This window comes from Anguilla anguilla, chromosome 8 (assembly GCF_013347855.1).
Source record: "Anguilla anguilla isolate fAngAng1 chromosome 8, fAngAng1.pri, whole genome shotgun sequence".
Classification (NCBI taxonomy): Eukaryota; Metazoa; Chordata; class Actinopteri; order Anguilliformes; family Anguillidae; genus Anguilla; species Anguilla anguilla.
Genome location: NC_049208.1, coordinates 27,876,734 through 27,898,235, shown reverse-complemented (window position 1 = coordinate 27,898,235; position 21,502 = coordinate 27,876,734). Strand labels below are relative to the sequence as shown.

Below are 21,502 nucleotides of genomic sequence, written 5' to 3'. Positions count from 1 at the left end.
CTTGCTGGTTAGCTGACACAATCAGCATCAAAGCTGATATACATAACTCAACATTTTTAATATATCATCACATTTAAACAGCTGGATACTTGTTTGAATAATTAAGGTATTGTGTTTTGTTGTCATTCATAAACAACATGGTACAGATAATCAAGAAATCTCAGAGGGATGTTAGATAAACCTTCATTGTCAATCAAGCTATAGTGCTTATTTACATTAATACACCAAACTCCAATGTTTAGGTTAAGAAGGACAGTGTAAAAAATAATAATGCTGTGTGCGGAGGATGCATACTCCTCATCGTAGTGTTTTTTTTTGTTGGAGCCCCTCTGGCTCTGACAACCCACGGACCCTCTGCCCCTGGTCAATATGCGGCACACAGTCATATTTCATAGTTCATACTCCTTTGCTTGGCTATGTTTATATCTGTTTCTTCATTCTCAACTTTCTATTGCGTCCCTGAGGCTGGCAATATATCAGCCGCGTTTTTCTGCACATCAGTGTTTCACCCTCTAGGGGTGCGTCTCGCTGCTCTCAGAGGAAAGCACAGTTAAAGGGATGTCCCCAGGATATTGCACTGCTCCCCTGTTGATGAAATGCAATGTCACAGTGCTGCTAACGCTGCCGTGCAGACATGCTCCAGAGCGAAGAGGGGGGGGGGGGGGGGGGGGCGGGGGGGACGTGAAGCAGGTGGGCGGAATCAAATACAGGGAGATGAAGAAGGAAGGAGTGTGAGCGGCGGGGGACAATGTGGGCCTGGAGGGTGGCTGTGGATGATGCCTGTACACACTTGCATGTTGACTGACATTTAGACCAAATAGAGGTATCCAGCCTATTACACAATGCTGTTTGTTGATGTATGGCCTTCTTAAAGCTCTCCGTAGGCCTGTGTGTGTGTGTGTGTGTGTGTGTGTGTTTGTTTGTATGTGTGTGGGTGTGTGTGTGTGCGCATGCATATGTGTTTGCGTGCAATTTGTTCAGTCATCCAGACAGTCTGTTTGGATACCTGCCTGAACAGACATTTTTGCTCATCCCAGTGCACTAAAGGCAGATGGCTTGCCAGCATTTTTACTGAGGCCCACCTGTGCACAGGTCTCATTCTGACTGTTAAAACTTCCTGAAATGGAGGTGGCTGCTTTACGCTCACACAGACCTGCTCATTCATACCAGTCTAATGTAGGGGCTCAATTATGCTAATTGTGCCGTTCTGCCTAATGATTCTCAATTAATGTGGTCCAGGCCCAAAATGGCATCCACCTAGCACTGAGGAAATTTCCATAGAAAACCAAATAACCCTTTATAGAACTGTGCGAGTTGTGTTTCCCCTGCTGTTACCCTTCTGTCTAATGTCTGAGCCTTTCCTTATTTAATCTGTAATCAGACAATAAAACCACATAAGTACCACATGTATCTATTTAGTCATTTGCACTCTCCAGTGTTGACACACACTTTAGCGAGTGTATTCTTCACATCAAAATCGTCTTTATATCAGCACATCATCTTGGGTAATGAAATCCATGGATCAAGGTTATTAAACTCCTGGGATTACCCAGAATCCTTTATTCCAGCCTTCAGAACAACAGGATGCCTATTGAACTAATTACACAAAGTGAGGCAAATAAAGGAACAAATGACTGGGGAGGCGGCTGATGGGGGTGTTATTTGCTCGCATTCTTTTAATATCCCTAGATGAAAAGTGTACCAATGATGGGCAAGGTGTGGGGGGGGGGGGGAGTGAGAGAAAATCTGTAACTTTCAGAGCTGAGCTGTCCATGCGGATTTAACATATTTACAAATGTAACTATGGGAAACGTATTTAATGATACATGCCATTACTGCCATTAAAAATAATAACAATTGGACCACCAAATATGTATTTTACTTTGTCATCTGATGAAATTATACAAAAAATGTAAAGGTAAAACAGGCATTATTCCCACTTGCCTTTATGTTATCACAGATTTTCCTTTTCCAGTTTTCTTTGAGAAAATACCCTTATTCCATCACTGTAATTCACCAAGAATTTCAGTTGAGATAAATTCTTGGAGAGTGATGGTAGTTCTCACTACTATCAAATCTGGACACTGCTAAATTCTTCACACATTTAGCTGCTGCAAAAGGATTGCAAGAGTAATGGGTCTGTTCTATGTGTTGCTATGTGAATAGGTCGGCAACTTTAGGAAAAGCGATTTATCACATTGTTCATGGTATGGAAGGGAGGGAGAGAGCGTAGGAAGGATAAAACACGGCTGTCAAAAAATGGGCGGCAGACGAATAGTCCGGAAAGGTCCGTATAATTGAGAGACTTCTCACAAAATAGGGAGCTTGTCTGCTACACTCATAATAGGGCAAGGATATTCAGAGGAAAGCAATGAAATGCTTTTTTCTCCAATCAATAAAAGTGTTTAAGAATTGTATTCAGCAGTCCAACCTCAGCAGCCAATCAATACACCTTTATCTAATTTCAGTTGCTGGAGATGTGTTAAATAACCCCACCATCGCAGGCTCTTCAAACTCATTGAGCCGACCCGTGTTCTGGAGTGATTTGCTATGCGCTTTCATTTCGCATTCTGATTTTGGCAGCGCATTTCTTAGCATTTTAATTCTGCTGGCTTGCTGAGTGCAATGCAGTCACTGAGCCCAATGCAGTCACAATTATGCCTCGCAGCTTAACATGAACAAAACAAAGAATGAAAAACCCTCAATGGTACTATATTTCAAGGACATTTTTTTTAACTCATCCGGCTCAAATCACTTTACGATACTTGACATGAAACCATTGGGTAGGTATGTGAATAGTGATAGATGGCTTGAGTAGGGACTACAAGTAAAGAAACGGTTCAGCCGTGGATTGATCATGCATACCAACGTGAGCGTAAGTGTAGGACAAGGACAACGATAAGCTAAATGATCTATTTAAAAACAATGGCACTTATCAATATCTGTCAGCTCACTACCTTACAGAAATATGGCGACACATTGTATGGATTGATAACGTTGTGATTAATGCCAGATTGACAATTACATAAGTTGCCAGGGGGTAGGCAGAGTGGGAACTTGGGATGTCGGTGTGAATGAGGTGTACATTGTGTTTACATGCCGACACTGGGTGGGGAAATCAAACTGAACGAGCAATAGCAAAAGTCTACAGGGGAAGACACAGAAACAAGGGCAGAATAGAGCAATGTGAGCAAATATTCAATGCCAAAATGGATTCAACATCTTCATGTAGGTGAGCAATGCAGGTGAGCAAACAGAAGGCAGGTTAAGAGGAAAGAAAAAGAAAGAACCAAGACTACACACATCACCACCCAGGAGATCGCCACACTGGCAATAAAGCTTGGTGATGGGGGACACACTGATTGATGCAATGGTGTTGTGCTTCCTGAGTGGAACAAAGCAGTTGTATCTTTGAACATTGCGATCAAACTGAATCACTTCAGTGGATATCCAGCCGTATGAATAATACATACACCACCTAAGTCTCCAGCCTTATTGTCATAGAAATGGATGTAAATTAATCACTTTTTAACGGCTGTACAGCTTACATTAATTTACACTACATTCTATGTGCTAAAGCAGATGTTACTTGCACAGTGCTCCGGGAAGCTTGGAGGCATGCAGATAAATAAAAGCCATTAACCACGGTGATTTAGATTTATATCCTGACTGGATGATCGATGGGAAAGGCCCACTCACACACGCAGCCGGGCTTCTTGGCCGACCACTGGTTGTTCTTCTGACAGGTGATGTTCTTTTTCCCAACAAGCTCAAAGGCTGGGAGACACTCAAAATGCAGCCTGTCCCCGTGACGGAAGCCTGACCCTTCTCGCTTGCCGTAGGCAGGGATGCCTGGGTCTCCACAGCTGCCCTGATCGATTTCTACGGAATGAAGGTAGAGAGAAGTGAACGGTTTTCATGAGAATAACGGGCAGGCACTAGAATGGCAGTGATTAAGGATTCTGATACAGAACTAAATAGGCACAGCTGTTGCACAGTTGAGCATTTGCTTAACCTGCATTGCTTGGAAGAAAGATTGAGCAGGAATGGCCTGATGATAATTTTTTTTTAATCGATATACTAACACAATTCACAACACATTTGTTTCATCAAAGCAATATTTCATTTGAGATGTTGCATGCGGTATAGTTGTAGCCATAGTATAAGAGCTATAAATCAACCTGTGTCAGTGCATGTACAATAATATATTACACTTCAGGGTTGCTTAATAGGTATTGGCTTTGCCTGTCTTGCCACTGGTATGCAATATATTCTGAAATGTGTATCTCATGCCATAGTTCTTGCAGAACCACACACACACACACACACACGCACGTGAATATAGCGTAATTCAGAAACCTGTCACGTGTGATATGTATTTTTTTTCCTCATGAATAATTTAATATCTCCTTGTCAAACTGCAACTGAGAAAAAAAAGATGTCTGACACATACTCAACTGTGTTTAAACCTTTCACAAACTGAGAGGTGACTCAATTATAATTGCCTCTGGGCAGGAGATAGCGGCAACAACTGTGTCAAATATGACTGTCAGACTGGTGAAATGGTGAAGGGTGAAAGCACGCAGTGGTGTCAAGCCACCTCCTGGAGACATGAGACCATTACGCCTTATGCAAGGAAAGAGAGAAAAGCAACCCATTAAGACAGAAAGCAATGTTGACAAAGCTCTCGTAGACACTACCCACAGTACATTGAACTTGGCTGGGCAGGTGCTGGGGCCTCTCTCTGGACAGACAGATAACAAAACTGCACCATTGTGCACTTAACTGTCACCTCAAGGTCACACAAGAAGGTGTACACTACTGCTAGTAAGGGACTTTACACAAAGTTTGTCTCAATGACATGGACAGTTTTATATAGCTTTTTATTACAATTATATTATCTTCTGACCTTTGCTGTGTAAGCTATATACAATGTGTGCGTGTGTGTGTGTGTGTGTGTGCTTGTATGTGTGTGTGTGTGTGTGTGTGTTTCTTTAAACTAAAAATAATTGCCAAATTCTTTATCATTACATCTGTAGATAAGTCCATAGACCGCATTTCATTACATCCCATGACGACAGATCTATGCTGTATTCTCAGGCTTACTCCCTCTGCTCTTGTTCACAGAATTGTATGATTTTAGTTTTCAATTCAGGCCCAGTGCCCCTGCAGAGAACTGCCCAAGCAGGACACTTTGGCAATCAAAGAATCAGTCCCTTTCCTAATAGATTTTTTACTTTTTTCTTCTTTTTTTTTGCTTTGTTTTCCCCCCTGCATCTCCCCCCACCTGTCTTCACATGTCAAGTCCTATTTGCTAGCAGCAAAAGCAGGAGAATGGAGGGAGGATGCACCATCCAGAGTGGAACTGCTAAAGCACAAACACACGGCCTCTGGTGAACCTCATGTCCCGTCAGTGGGCAGCCCGTTCCGCAGCACAGAGGTTTCGGTGATGCGCCATGCTTTTTTTGATTTTGGTGTGTCATGGCGATTAGCAGCCAAACTACGGGCAGCACAAATACCCCTCTTTGTCAGCTGTCAGTCTGCGCTGTACTGTAAGTGTTCACTTAATGATTTCCTGAAGAGAAATTTTGAGTGAAAACCTAGTCCTGAAGCTGTCCCTGACCTGAAAAAACTGAAGTAGAACATATTATAAAATATGCATGTTGAGTTAATAGTAGAAATTGCCGATTTTAAGAACATCCTCAAGTGAATTTGAGTGGCAGGGTACTCTTAATGGTTACAGCAATATTACTTTTACAGATAATGAAATTGACAGCTATTAGAGATTAAACCGACTGTAGCAATAAAGAAATGTTAATGGAATATACCAATGGAATATACCAACCTCCTAAATTAAACAGCTCACAGCAATAGCCTTGTGAGCAATTACATCATCAAATCAAATATAGGTTATATAACATATGAACTTTACTTGTCACTGATTTATCCTCAAAGTTTCAGATATTCACTAACCTCACTATTATATATTATTCTTTCCTTAAGTGACTACCTTTGTTGAGGAAAAAGATTTTCTTAAGTAACCAGCATAAGTTAAAAAAGAGATGTGTTAATATGAATTAACAAAGTTAATTCATCAAGTCGGATTAACTTTAATAGATTAACTAATAGATTAACACAAATCAATCATTCCATGTGTTTTTACCTAATAACACTGTGGTTTACATTATGTCAGCAATATTTCGATTATGAACTGTACAACCCAATGTTTCTATGTTATTTTCACAATTGCACAACAAAAAAGCATTAATATGGAGATTATCAGACACACACAAACACACATATAAGCAATAATTTGATTTGATTAGCCCCTTATCAAAGCACACACCAAGTAAATAGCCCCTCATTGGGTAAAGGTTTAATTCCTCATTGAAAAACACATTTGTCCCGTGTCTCTTCTTTTTCAAAGAACCACTCTAGGAGGTTCAGATAGGATTCTCTCCTCATAGGCGTATTTAAAATGAGGACAAAGTGGGGGGAGGGGGTACATTTATGAGGGAGAAACAGGATAGGGAAGAAAGGCCTTTCATGTTTCCCAAGCCTGTTTACTCAAATGTATGTGAGGCAGGGGGTGGCTCCTGTCAGCTCGCCCATTTCCCTACAACAGCAGCAACAGCCCTGATGAATAAATAACTTCATGAATAAGTAAATAACAATAATGGCACATTAGATTTCAGTGGCAGCTTAGCACATAAAGCTCAGCAGACCATCTTGGGTACACAGAAAGCCATTATCTTCAATTCAGGCAACATCCTGCAACATAGTTTATTTACATACAGTATATCCTCCTAGGGCACATATGAAGAGTGTGTGTGTGTGTGTGCGTATGTGTGTTTGTGTGTGGGTATGTGTATGCGTGTCCCTATGTGTGTGCGTGTGTGTCTGTGTGTGTAGTGTGCATGCAGGCATAAAATATTGCATTTACATAGTTTGCTAAATAATTGTGATAAAAAATAAATTAAAATGCTTTGGATTAATGGAAATCTCAAAGGAAAGGAGGTAGATGTTCAAAGAAATTCAATCTCATCATTAAAAAAGTTATCTTTTTAATTACAGTGTTGTGTCTACTGTGCTCTACTTTTTTTTTAGTTTTGGCTCAAAAGCATGACTTCAGTAATATCCTGGAGACGGATTTTCAACTTCACAATTACATTATGCAAAATGTGCATGGCCCCAGTGGTAAGCAAAAAGTAAGTAAGTAAGTAAGTAAGTAAGTAAATAAATATAACAGGAAATAGGAAAGCCCTTTGGTTGGAAATAAACAATAAACCAAGCTACATTTGAGACTGGCAATGTGGTGGTTCCTATCAGCTTGGCCCTGTAACACTTAAAGATTTTCCCTTGGACAAGGTGAAATCAGCATGTTCTGTCTGCATTGCCCCTGTTAGGTTTGGGGGGAAAACGAGTTGTCGATTGAAAAAGGAAAACTTCCCGACGCGAGGAATACAAAACATACGCTGCCGAGAAGCGATGCAGCGGAATGCAGAGAAAGCCATTTTGGGATTGTCATTTTGCTGTCGAGGGGCAGCAAAAATGGATGATTAAATGGCGGAGCAGAGCAGGGGAGAAACTACCATCATTCACAGTAATCAACACTTCAATGCATTAAACCGGGATAACCTGCATGCTGCCACCGCTCCTTCAGCCATGAATCAATAGCATGGGCCTGTCGTTGTCCAGAGCCAGTGATGGGCAAGTTTGTCCTTCACAAAGTCCAGTCATATTAGCTAACAACTATGTTACCGGCTGACCGATATGAACCAATCAGAATATTCCATTTCTCTGGGAACACGTTTTAACCCACCTGTACTCCCTGCAGTGAATAGCTGCAAAAGATTTGTTTCAGCAAGACGTGTTCATTTACAGACCGTTACTTTATTTATTTAATTTTTTTTCACACCTATTGATTAGCTTCTTGTTTTTCCAGTGCCACTCATGACCCAGGACTGTCTTCACTGAAAACATCATGTAATTATTTTTTATATGGAACGTAAAAATAGAGCTGACGTATCATACATGTTTTTAATGGGTTCATTACAGCTAGGAAGACACGAACAAACACTGTCAATAGCCGCCTCTAATAAACTACTGCCACATATGACCCCTGGTCCCCTGCACACCAACCGCTTAATGTTTAAAAAGGTCCGACGGCATCAGGAGAGGAATTAAAGCACTGGCTTCAAACAGTACGGACTGAACAGAATGACTAATGTTATTGCTACATGTCTCTGATCCTCGAAAAAATCCTCAAAGGATTTTTCAGTTGCTGAGGTTCACTGCTCAATGGAGCAATGCTTTTAGAATTTCCCCTTTTCCAGCCAGTTAATAGGAGCATATTGCTAGAATAATGAACAGTGCATTTATATGCGGAGTGTTTTGTACAGGACAGGATAAAAGGTTATTTATTATTCATTTATTAGCCAAGCGGCTCCCCTTTATGACATATTTTTCCCATTAGGAAAATTTAATTAATTCGACATTAGTGCGTAGGTCAAGCTGTCTTAATCAGTGGTCAACCGTGTATTAATTTCCGGTTAATATTTGGGTTTTATTACGGAGCATCTTAATTCCACACCATCCCTTGAAATCCGACCAAAAATCAATCAAGCTCATATCAGATGGCAAGTTCAGGCAGAAACGACCTCGGACATCTGTGAATGTCATACTGCAAGAACATTCTTCTCTCTGGCGCTTTAATTCACGGAATACAGCAAACTTTCCAAATCAATTTTCATTAGATAACTATGGCTTACCACCAAGTGGACTGTAAAAGCATCGAGTTCCGTACCTTCGTAAGAGACTTTGAATCCCAGCGAGCCACTTGTGTCATCGGTCTTAAAGTTGAGCCACATCTGGTTACTGGTGCTGACCACAAGGTCTGGTGTGCTGGTTCCGGATAGCCTGGAATAAAACCAGCAGCATGTGTGAATTTTATGGGTGACGAGGGTAAAAATGTTGTTGAATCTGTCGGCTGTCTCGTCATGGAGGAATTAAACCGTTCAGCTTTCTTGTTTTTTTTTTTCCTTTTTCTTTTACACCATCAGTCAGAAAGACAGTGAACACATGGCCATTTAAGCTAATGCATACTTAAGACTTATAATGAGACAGACGACGTCATTTAAATGTTGGGTGATTCCATTTCAGACGCAATGTGTACACCCCACCTCCAATTCCAGGAGGGCGCACACATAAAAGATGGATCTATAAAACTTTATTAACATTGTAAATGTCTGTGCAATTAATAACGACTGTCTCTGAAACATTATCGAGCATCTGGTATTACAAACACCATTACGCGGCGTCGATACGAGTCGAGTTGCAGAAGGGTGATCTTGTTTCAACACTCAGGGCCAAAGTGATTGACAACGCCTTGTTGATGTTTGCGTTATGCACTGTTTATCAGAGAGGTCATTGGGACAGAAACTAATGAGATGGGATGGGGGGGGGGGGGTGAACCCACTCACACATGAAAGACTGTCTTCTGATCTCCAATTGATGCTCCGTCCCCCACAGTCAGTGTGTCGTAGCCTCTCTCCAGGTCGAAGTCCTCAAAAGTCAGCTTGATCACCTGCAGACACAAGGACACCTTGTCTGAAGAGATCACTGGCAGGGACTTTTGCTCCACAGCTCCAGGGTATTCCCAGACCTGCCATCCTCTCCTTCGCATCCCTTTCTGTGCCTGAGGTACTTTTTATAAATCAATAACTCAGTTATGTGAAACCTAATTCAATTTTATTGGACAGTGTGCACGTGTGGCAGAAGAATACCAAAAACACCATATGTTCTAAAGTGTTCATAAGTTTTATCTTTAATCACTGAGCCAGCTTTCATTGCTCAGGCAGGTTTCTGGAGTCTCAGGAGGAAAAAAAATCTTTGAGGCTTTATAATCAATTAATTTACAAATAATCAATTAATTTACATTCATCAGTGAAGTAAGGCCTATCTGCTGAAGAAGCATCAGTCATTGCAGTTTCAATGCATGAAAAACAAGACTGTATGTATATATATATATATGTATATATATATATATACATATATATATATATATATAATAACACTGACTCATGCTGTTTTCTAAGCAGAAGATATAAATCGGAACATGATTTTATTCTTGTTCACATTTAGTGTTCACAGCTAACATGTAAATAATCAAATAAACATTTTATTCAATAAGATAACATGACTAAGCCAATAAATAAATAAATAAATAAATAAACCAGGGAAGGGAAAAATGAGAGTGCTGTCTAGTCTCCCATTTCAAATTGGCTGCCACGTTTCTGCGCAATTCTTAATGTTTTCAAAGCGCTCTGAGACTCGGGCCTAATGAAAAAGCTTATATAAATGCAAATGGCGTCCCATCCTATGGTAAACAAACTGTAATGAAAATTGCCAGGGGTGAGGAAGCTACATCCCAGGTCAGGTAACAAGATAAATGGAGTCTTATCCACGACCTCCTCCTGGTACAGTAACCATACGCGCCCTGAAATCACTTCCATCTGCCCACACACAGGCACCAGCAACTTCTCCATACCACAGGAAAGAGTCTTCACTGTGACTCATTGAGTTCCCCAAATTGACTAATCTGACAACAGGTCTTCAGTATCACCTGATGTGGTATATCTTTCCTTACCTTATAGTTCAGTAATATTGTATATCAGTAGACAAGGACAAGGAACTTTTTTTTTTGCATGTACATTTTTTGCATGTTCCTTCCCCTGACATCCCCCCTCCCTGATGCATAAGGCATGGATGGGCACCTGATTACTCGACCAATATGGAAAGGCTCAGGTCTTTATCATCCCCCAACATGCATGGTCCTTCCAGAACTCCTGAACTTGCAGGCCATTTTTCTTTTTCATATTTCTTAAATTTGTAGTTTATAAAAAAGGGAATGCAGCTTACTTCTTACAATGCACTACAGAATGCACTACAAAGATGCACAGAATGCACATGTCTCTTGTTTGTTAGACCTGTTAGCATGGAGCTGAGGTTCATAAGCATTCAAATTCACAGTCAGATATTGACTAGGTTAGCATGCAAAAAATAATAAGATATAACATCTTCAACTCAGCTTAGTTTGGAGACTGTATGTCTCTGTTTACTAGAAAGTTTTATTTGTAATTTGCCAATGAAACTGGAAAGGGTGAAAAGTACATGAGACTATTGATAAGTGTTAGACAGCATGAAACCAAGTAACAACAAATATTAAATATAAATAATAAGGAAATGCTTAGAGATTTTAAATATGAATACCTTCCATAATGAAGGTAGGGACCAAAGTAATACATTTGAGATTTTCACTGAAAATACAATTCAGAAAAATAAAATATGCAGGATATTGCAGAGAAAAAAACGCAAAATAGCTTTCACATTCAACACCCTTCCTGGTCCGAAATCGGCAGCCTGGTTTTCCTACTACCTATTTAAATGCTTCCGAAAGCATTTAAATGGGAGTAGTCCATGGTAACCACCCTGTGTGCATTTAAATACACTGCACCTTAGACATAAATGGTGCACTTTGTTGAATGAAGAACAAATGGTTCCTGCTGTAGCTCTAAAGAACCCATGAACCTCCTTTCACTGAAAACCCTTTCACACCTCGCTGCCTCCATCCCTGGACCCCCTCCTCATTCTGTACTTAATCCTCATAGCTTGATGCAATGCATTAAGCAATACATAAGGTGATTTATCAAGGGCAATTTTCATAAATACCAAGGCATTAGGAATACAAGGGGAAAAACAAATAGTAGTAATCTAAAAAAGCATTAATAAAAATAAACTACTGGAAGGTTAATACGTCACACACCATTACTCCAAATGGCACTTGCCTAATTGGTAGAGAAATCCCACCCTTTTCTCTAATATAAAGTTGGCCGATGTAGAAATCCCTCCCTTCTGAACAATATGAAGCTGGTTGGTACAGAAATCCCTCCTTTTTGTCTTGTCCAGCACTGGTCTCTGCTTTCCTATTACCAGAAGAATTACTACCTTACCCTGCTACAGTTCCTTTGCCATTCTTTGCATATTACAGCAAACTATTTTCACTATACCACAGAGCCAAAGATAGGCTTGTTAGATATAAAATAAAAGATCAACGATGTGAAACCTGATTTAATACAAAGCGAGTGTACTATGGTTTGCGGTGGAGTTGGAAATAAAATCATTTATCTAATTAATGGATAACAATGGTCATAATCCATTGCTGAAAATGAATTTCTTTCTAAGCCTCACACTCCCCTTAATCATACGTGACCCTGCCAATCTCAGTCAGTCATGATGATCTCATCGCCACAATCTGGCCTATCATTATTGAGTACCATTTTTTTCCAGGACACATTACTTAAATGGACAGGCAGTTATTTGAGGTTCAGCCATTAATAAATCAACAACAGGAATAACACACACACACACAAACAACAACACATAAGTAAATCTTCAATGGCCCAGGATTAAATGCAAGACCAAAGGACAAACTACAGCCAATGTAGTAAGGAGCCTCAAATAAACTGAGCTAACATGCAACTGGCCTTTTTGTATCTAAATCCCTTCTGAATCTAAATAAAGGCCTAAGATAGCATTAATTTCTCATGCATTGTGAAGAAATACCATAGGAAACTGGAGAAGCACATTAAAGAGAAGGGCAACATTTAATTTTCAGATGGTATATTTCTTTCACTGGAACCAATCAAAATGATCCCTTATTTCAGGCCTTACAAGTATTTGTATTACATACAAATATCTTCCCCATATGCACCAACAACTACAACAACCAGCACAACAAAAATAAACTGCCCTACACACAGCTCTTCAATTTCACGGTGAAGAATCCAGCAGCTGAAATATAACAGTTCTTTGGGAGATACTTGAGTATCCAAGAAAAACATTTTTTTTTTACAGTATCATATCATTACATCACATCTCAATTGGTATGACAGGAATTCGTTTTCATACCAAAATGAAAGCCATTTATAACCAAGAATCAAAACAGAAATGTTTGAAGACAAAGCCCACAAGTGACAGTTTTTTAAAGTAACGTTGCTCATTTCAACTTAAAATTTCACATCAGCCGGAACGCTGATGCACCCCCTTGTCCCCCAAGCCAGTGTCTCCAAGCACTTCCCCTGCGAGCTTCTGTGATAAGGGTACGGATTTGAGAAAAAAAAAACATTTGTTCAAGCCCAGAGAAGCAAAATTTGGCAAGCGAGATCTACTGTGGCCTTGAACTATGCTACAAAGTCATTACTTTGTGCAAACCAACCCTGTCACTTCTATGATATCCTCTCAGTATCTTGAAGCATTTTTTCTTTATCTCTCTATTCACCATCTGAAAAACGAACACACACACGCACACACACGCACACACGTACGCGCGCAGGCAGATACATAATATGAATTTGTATATGGAGGAAAATATAGTTATAAATATCAATCTGTCCTTACTTCCCACCTCCTGATGGCCAAACCAACACCATGTGACACACTGTATTTTTTTTCCTCCCCTGAGAACACATGAAATGATTTAACTGTGGCCTACATTTACTGTTCATTTCAATATGAAAGGGACAGAAATCCATTCGCATTGTGAAGGAGGCCTCACCTTTGGTCACTCTAGGATGTGATTGCTCTTTTAGCACACTCTGTTTCTTTGAGCAAACTGATCAAACGGCAAAATGAACACGGGGGGGGGGGGGGGGGGGGGGGGGTGTCAGGGAGAGTTTACAAGCAGCGTCTATCTCCCACGGGAGGGAGGGAGGTGCTGTCATCTGTTAAAGGTGTACAGGTATACCGAACGTTCTACACACAGAGATAAAGTATGACTACGCAGAAGACAAAGACTGGATCGGCAGATGTGAGAAAGCGCAGTGAAGTGATTGATGGGTAACCTTGGAGGGGTCAGCCGTCGTGATAATCCAGGTGCAGTTGGCGTTGTTATCGTACTGGACAGGGAAGTTGGGTGAAGTGATGATGCCACTGGGACCACGGAGCTGTCCACCACACATGGGTGCTGAAAACAAGAGAGAAAACATTTAGAAGCTGTGCAAAAAACCTTCGCCAAACACAGACGCTTCCAAGAAAGGGAAATAAAACTGTTTCACAAGCGACTTTACAAAGACAATTTACACAGTCCAAACAGTCTGACAACTGAGCTGGGTTGTGATCCACTAATCAACCTTTTAATTGTTTCCCCCTTTCCTTCACAAATTAGATCCTAAATTCTCACCAAACACGTTACAGTCACAGACTGCAAATGTTGAATATTCAGGAACACCGAGGCAATATGTAATTGTTTTGTCAGTGCATCACACATTACATTAGCTTATTTAATTGATTGTGAAAAATATGATTTTGCAAGCATAGCCAAACTTACCATTAAACAAAGATAAATCAGACAGCCAGCCAGCAGTAAAGCACAAACACACACACACATGAACGCACGCGCACACGCACGCATGCAAGCATGCATGCACCCACACACACACACACGCACGCACACTTCCTTCTATGAACAATTCCAGCAGTGTTGGAAGAATCAGGAAGATTGTCACATTGAACATTATTAGGTTCTCATTTGCATATTGAATCGTGAAATAACTATTTTTCCCTCTGGCTTAAAGCTAGTGCTCAACCCTGACACCTTTCAAAGGACATCGACTTCTTTTATTCTTTTTTTTTGGCCCCCAGAAACACATTAAATACCTCACAAAATTAAAGCAGTTCCTGGCTAATGAGGAATTTAAGGAAACACATTAATGTACTGAGTAAATGAGTATGTCTAAAGGTCCAGTCCTCGGTCCAACACTTAATGAGTTATGTCTAGAGTGTGTTCCTTGGGGTGCTAAAGAACAAGGTCTCCTCCACACTGCCAGCGAAAGGTAAAGTTAACTAGAAAAAAAAAAACGACAGAACATAAAAAAATTATAATTTTGAAGGTCACAAGATGGAATGGTTGACCTTAACAGACATATATATGTGGTGCTAGAACTGAAATAATCACCTTTGTCACATCACAATGTTCAGATTCTGAATTCTATGAAATTAATTTATTAAATGCGTAATACAAATGAATCCGTGTCATAATGAACCTGTTTCATACTATGTGCTCCTAATGAATGTCTGGCAATATGGGGCACAGCTCCAAGCGTAATGATCACTTAAACATCAAAACACTGAAAGACTGGATAGAATGACAGACATTTTGACTCCTACCATGACCTTTCATTCATTAGACCGCATCATGTTATGCCCATGTTACGCACTGATATTATACCCATGTTACACTTACCAAGAGCATCAAGGATTGCGCAGTGAGGAAGTTACCCTGCTATGTCATTATTGTTGTGGGGATTAAATAATCTTTCCCCAGGCACATAAACAGGGCAACTGATCAAAATACACTACTCAAACACATACAGTAAAGTATCAAAAAGATAAACGGGAATTCACACAGGGTTTTCCGTATCCCTCCTTAAAGATGGCACAGTTAGATTTCCACATTGCTCAGTTCTACTCTTGTTGGTACTCAAATGGATCAGTATGGGACAGGCTATTCAGCCACCTGTTTCAGAACTGTATTTCTCCAAAGCGCATTATGAAAGATATGAAGAAACAAGTTTCAGGGACTGAATGGATCTGTAAGAGATTACGCCAGGTAGCGAACCCTAGAAAGACAATTTTTCAAAAAAAGACATTGCTGTGATATAAAATATTCTCTCCTTTTATAACATTGACCTTGGTTCAAGCAATGTTTATTTTTTTTCCTTAAGCAGAGCTCAAAATTTCATTCGGCAACCCCCAAAATGAAACAGGCAAGCAAAAAAAGGTTATTTGGGCTGAGACACAAGACACCCGTCCAGTTTAAATAGGCTGACTGGGCATCCAAATTGGGCAGAAACATGGGGGGGGGAGACTTCAATAATTGAACAGTGAACCTTCCTGAACCCAAAAACAGATTTCAACAATTACAGTAAATGATTGACATCCCCCTGAATACTTTGGATTGGATTCATTGGATACAACAACAAGACTATAAAATTGGCTATCAAAATATGTTCATCTGTTTTATCACCATGTCCAACAGTTTTTCTGTAGTTCTTTAGCTAAGTTATGGATTTCTTAACACACAGCAGGACATCGGCTTGGCGCTCCATCCAAATGGGAATATCTGTATAGAATTTTCTGATCAATGACGAACCAGTTTTTTGCCATTCATGATTAATGACTACATAATTTATAGATACATGTTTTAAGGAGCTACATATCATTTCGATAATTCCAAAGTTATACAATTTCCCTCGGCACACTACAATCATTAGAAAGTTTTTGAGTCACAACAGGGTCATTTTTTCCACATTATATCAATAAAAACAACATAAATAAGCCTGTTCTACCATTGCTGTACAGAGAAAAAGTCCAAGTGATTGAGGTGGCTTCTTAAACCCAATGCCAAATATCACCACCCCAAAAATAAATAAAGATAGAGGCAGCGATTCTAAATCCATTTGAGAGAGTCTGCCAGCCAACAGCCACATATACACTGAGAGCCAAGGTGCAAAATCAGCAATATGGATTTCTAATTTAACATGCAGACTCAAAAAGCACCTGGATTAATACATTTTTGTGCTGTTCCAAAAAAATTTTAATAATAATTTGAATAATATGAAATGCTTAACACAAATGGCAAAAAGAAAAACAATAAAAATAAAATAATAAAAATAAAGCATATTTATATTTTCTGAGGTCCAGTAGATAATCATTGTGTGCATATGACCTTGCTAACAAACACAGAATGGATGCTCACGAGAGACACACATTTTCGATTTTGCAGTCAGGGAGTTATTTACATGCAGGCTACTCCAGTGTAATCTGATGATGAAACATATTAAGCTTGAAATGCAATGCGATTCCACCAGACCAGCAGCACCATCACAATCTCCTCACTAGGGCTGTGGTAATGTATGAACAGTTTTGGATTTCACCATGATGACGGTATTGTTTGAATGGTCCTGTACAGGTTGAGTCCCAACCTGAAAACCAGTCACTCCCCCCCCCCCTCTCTCTCTCTCTATCTCTATATCACTTTCTCTCTCAATCTCTCTCTCTCTCTCTATCTCGAACTCCCTCACCATTAGGCCAACAGAATTTCACAAATTGTGTTATTTGGATTATTATGTGTAGTGCCCTATTAGAAAAAAAAATCCAAATGGCATCAGCTAGTCCTCTTCATAACATACACCCACCAGACAGAATAAACCCATAATGACTAGCATGGAGAATTAGAGTATCCTCTGCAGGTCCAGGTGATGATAAACCAGGTGACCTGACTGCAGGCATTCCGGTGTGCTGTCTTTTCCTCTCCACATTTTTGTTTTCATGGGGAAGACTCCACCGGAGGACAGCCATTTGTCTTCTCCAGCAGCTATTGCACTGTGTGTTCTCATCTCACAAGGGCAGCTAATCAAAATAATAAAACAATTCCTGACAGCTAACATGCGGGTGGAAAAAAAAAGAGAAATAAAAAGTATAGAATAAAAATGGCAGTCAACCTTGGGGAAACCTTGGCTGCTTTTCAGGAAGGAGGATATACGTTTTCTTTACTGCGTGTCTCCGACCCTCTCCCTCTTTCTCAGCTCACATTCCCACTCCGTTAATTAGTGAAAGATAGAAAACACTCTCCTGAATAATGATATAAAATTATTACAGGCCTGTTAAAGGGTTTTATAGATGTAAATGCAAACAGCATTTGATGAGAAAACAGTTTCCTTTACTTTCACTGTCAGGCACTGTTTGAGTGCAGCACTCAGGTATACTCCGAGTGAAATATTTTCTTACTTGAATGGAAAGGGTCAAACAAAAACACGTCTACGCCATAGAAAGCGTAAAGCATCTAAATTGAATATGGAAGTGAATCAAATCAGCTTTTCTACAGGCTGTATGAAAGCAGCGAATGGAGAGTATGAGAGCGCACGTCCATGCGTGGGCGTGCACACGCACGTCCAATGAGTCCCTGAGATTCAATGTATTTCAGAACACAAGAACGTCGCGGATGAGAGCCCACGATGCACGGCGTCACCGGCAAGGCAGGCTTGCTGCGCGCCGTGGCTCACAATAGAGAGAGGATAATAAGGGAGAGCCGGAGGCGGCGGACGGTCACGGAGACGGACGCGTGCGGGGAGGCGCGGCTCCTCACCCCTGCAGATGGGCCGGTCGTCGCTCCAGCCCACGTAGCTGTCCGTCACGCGCAGACAGGTGATGCTCTTGGAGCCCTGGAGCTCGTAGCCCTCGTCGCAGGAGAAGTGCACCGTCGACCCTCTCCTGTTGGGGCAGAGAACAAATGAGAGGCTCCCCATTCTCTGCCTCGCTACAGGCCCGAGATGCTTCGGCGCTTCAGAATGCTCGATGTGGTTTTCCACAGCAAAGGTGTCTGAGGTGCATCGGAGACACGTGTTTTTCCTCTAGGTCATAGAAAGGCGGTGACTCTGCTGGGTGATAACTGTGAGGCAGACACAGACTTTAAATTTCACACATTCCATAGGGGAGTACACAGTACAATGAATTCCTCTTGTACCCAGTACACAGAGAGGGAGATGCATATACTCCAAATCTGTGTTTCATTACATTACATTACATTACAGGCATTTAGCAGACGCTCTTATCCAGAGCGACTTACACAACTTTTTACATAGCACTTTACATTGTATCCATTTATACAGCTGGATATATACTGAAGCAATGCAGGTTAAGTACCTTGCTCAAGGGTACAACGGCAGTGTCCTTACCCGGGAATCGAACCTGCGACCTTTCGGTTAAAATCTTAATGAAAGATTGATTTATTTACTGATAATAATTGAACGTCTGATTGGCTGAAAGAAAGCATGCAGAAACTACAGCACAGACAGTGTAAATGAAACAGGACAATGCGCCTAAGCCCTGGCCTTTTCATCCACAACGCCAGAAAAAAAAAAGCACGTGTGGCTCCAAGCAAAGGGGAAAGAGTTCAGTAAAGGGGGGATCTACTTCACCACTGTGCGCAGCACACATTCTGCCATATTAGACCGGACTACTGCAGAGAGGTGCTGTTTCCCGTGTCCATTACCACTGAAAAGGCCTCTGCGGATGACATCGCACTAAAAGCTCGAATTTTTCTTCCGTGTCACAATCAGTCGGGAAGAGTCATATCCTCCCGACACCATTCCCGTTTTTTTGTGCATTACAGTGTCAGGAGGGTCCTCCTTTAACACCGCAGGGCACTCTAAAAACACACCTCCCTCTCGGCAATCTGTAAAATCTCTTCACCGCGAAATGACACACAAATATCCGGACCGCGCCGGAGTGTCGGGCACCCGGCGTGGACAACACCGCCAATTAGAGAGGCTCGCCGCGAAAACACTCTCGTATTTGTTCTGGCCCGGCTCTTTCGCTGTGACCTTTGAGAGCTCGCGGCCGATGTTTGCTCTCCGGCGTGCCCGCTGAGACCCGGGAATTACAAGGCCTCTGAGAAACGAACCAGACGCCTCACCCAGCCGCTTCGTCCCGCTCACCGAGCTGGCGTGAGCACGGGGAAATTAACCGGGTTCCTGCTCCTCTCCCCACCCAGCGATCGTTAACCCGTGCCGCTCACCTGAAGTCGGAGCCCTTTCTCTTCCCCCGTTCCGGGATCCCCGGATCCGGACACATGTTGTGTCCCTGTGCCACACCCATCTGTGACACTGAGACAGAGAAGGAAAGGTAGAGCGACAGAGAGACAAAGAGAGAGTGAGGGAGAGCAAGAGAGCAAATTAGACTCACTCTTTAACAGGGAACATGGGGTTGGATTCGCAAAGGTCAGAAATATAAATGGAGACACTTAAACAGATAGTTAAAGACATTGCACAATACGCTCTTTCATTTTCTACCTCCAGATCACCCCCAGTGGTTTTATATAGTTTTCTAAAATGTGCCTAGGGACTTCCAATGCCAATTTTCCAGTACAGTGCGTGAAACTTACTAAACAGTGATTAGTGTACGGCATGGTAGAACTATTGCTCGATGTCAGGTATTGTAAGAATTCTGTATGAATAAGAATTGGATGTTTTTGTGGATATGCCACCTCATTTAACCCGCAATGCAAAGAAACGACATTATCTGGTAATAGTGGCGCTGTGACATCTGTGCAATCACAGGAAGAGGAAGTAACAGGGTGTCCGTGTGTTGAGCGACCGGCAGGGCTGGTGTCAGGTGATGCAACAAAAAGGCTCTGACGGCACTCTGGAAACCCCATCTGACATACGTTGATTGGAAAAGTCGAATAAATATAGATTCTCATGCATATTAATGAGGGACGAAAGGGCAGGCTTGTCAGCGGATGGCGGATGGCGGTAAGGGGGTGGGGGGGGGTGCAGTTGGGTTGAGGGTGGTCTGATCTGGACCCACGCGAGACTCAATTTCCAGCAGCCTCCCCTGGTAGCCGCGGCGAGACTGTGACATTTTCTTCCAATGATGAAAAAAGTAATAGAAATGTAAATAACACGGCTGCTTTGCTGGGATAATAGGACCGCCAGCTGAATGGGACTCTATCCGCCGCACAGAAAGGCTCCACAATTCAATGAATGCTGTCATACGATAGCCTGCCTATTTACTAACAATTAAACTTATCCCCTCGTTTTCCATTTCATGCCTTACGAGCGGGTCCCGCTGCTGGCACCGGCAGGGCCGTTTCAGACAGCTACGCTCCCCGCACCACTTCCGCTGAAAGTCCTTTTTGTGATAAGCACTTGGCATGGGGGAGAGCACGCATGCAGAATGCCAGGTGCTCTAGATTCTAACTTCGAGGACATGCTTTTTTTAGTTTGTTGCCGCGGAGGTAAATGCTGAAGGAATCAACACCAATGGCGGGCCGTATCCACGCTGACATAAAGCTCCGTGCGAGCCTTACAGGCGCTAATGGATTTTTTTTTGGTGTACTTACAGACAGAGATTTTTTGGTGGTTGTCCTTGCTGGGAAGCATCTTGACTCCTCTTGACTTCAACTCTGACATTTTCTTCACTGCAGAGGAAAGAAAACAGCAAAACAACTCAATATCAAGGAAACAAGTCCCTTGTGGATAACTATGCTGATAAAGGTGTGTTCACTGGCCTTGTAAACAAATAAATGTTGCAAAAGAACCAAAGAAATGTAAACTATACTTCTACAGTTTAGGCAATGCACAGGCTTCTGCATTACACATACGTAGATTCCCCTGTAAAATGTAGATACACTGTCATGTTTAATGTGTTACACTCACATCATTAAGGTTTGGTGACTGTATTCTTCAGCGGAGTACCTGCATCTTCAGCACACACATTCTGGCTTAACAAAGCTCTCTTTAATGCTTATATTGTCGGGCATAGGCCAATATATGGACGTATATTACTGGACGTGTGTATAATCGCACACTATACCACTTCACGAAACACATTAGCGCAACAACAAGCTGTTTGGATCCAGCAGTTGAAAATGTCAATATGT

General features: G+C 41.4%; 1 protein-coding gene across 1 annotated transcript in view; it reads right to left on the bottom strand.

The window, feature by feature from the left end:
* csmd2 (CUB and Sushi multiple domains 2) overlaps nucleotides 1-21,502 on the bottom strand; it is a 260,284-nt gene that overhangs the window by 106,449 nt on the left and 132,333 nt on the right. The window contains exons 7-13 of the mRNA XM_035429807.1: nucleotides 20,963-21,040; nucleotides 19,637-19,724; nucleotides 18,206-18,330; nucleotides 13,902-14,023; nucleotides 9,483-9,586; nucleotides 8,807-8,919; nucleotides 3,700-3,882 (exon numbers count right to left, since the gene is read on the bottom strand). Coding sequence (XP_035285698.1) covers nucleotides 3,700-3,882; nucleotides 8,807-8,919; nucleotides 9,483-9,586; nucleotides 13,902-14,023; nucleotides 18,206-18,330; nucleotides 19,637-19,724; nucleotides 20,963-21,040 — 813 coding nt within the window. The remainder of the gene's footprint in view (nucleotides 1-3,699; nucleotides 3,883-8,806; nucleotides 8,920-9,482; nucleotides 9,587-13,901; nucleotides 14,024-18,205; nucleotides 18,331-19,636; nucleotides 19,725-20,962; nucleotides 21,041-21,502) is intronic.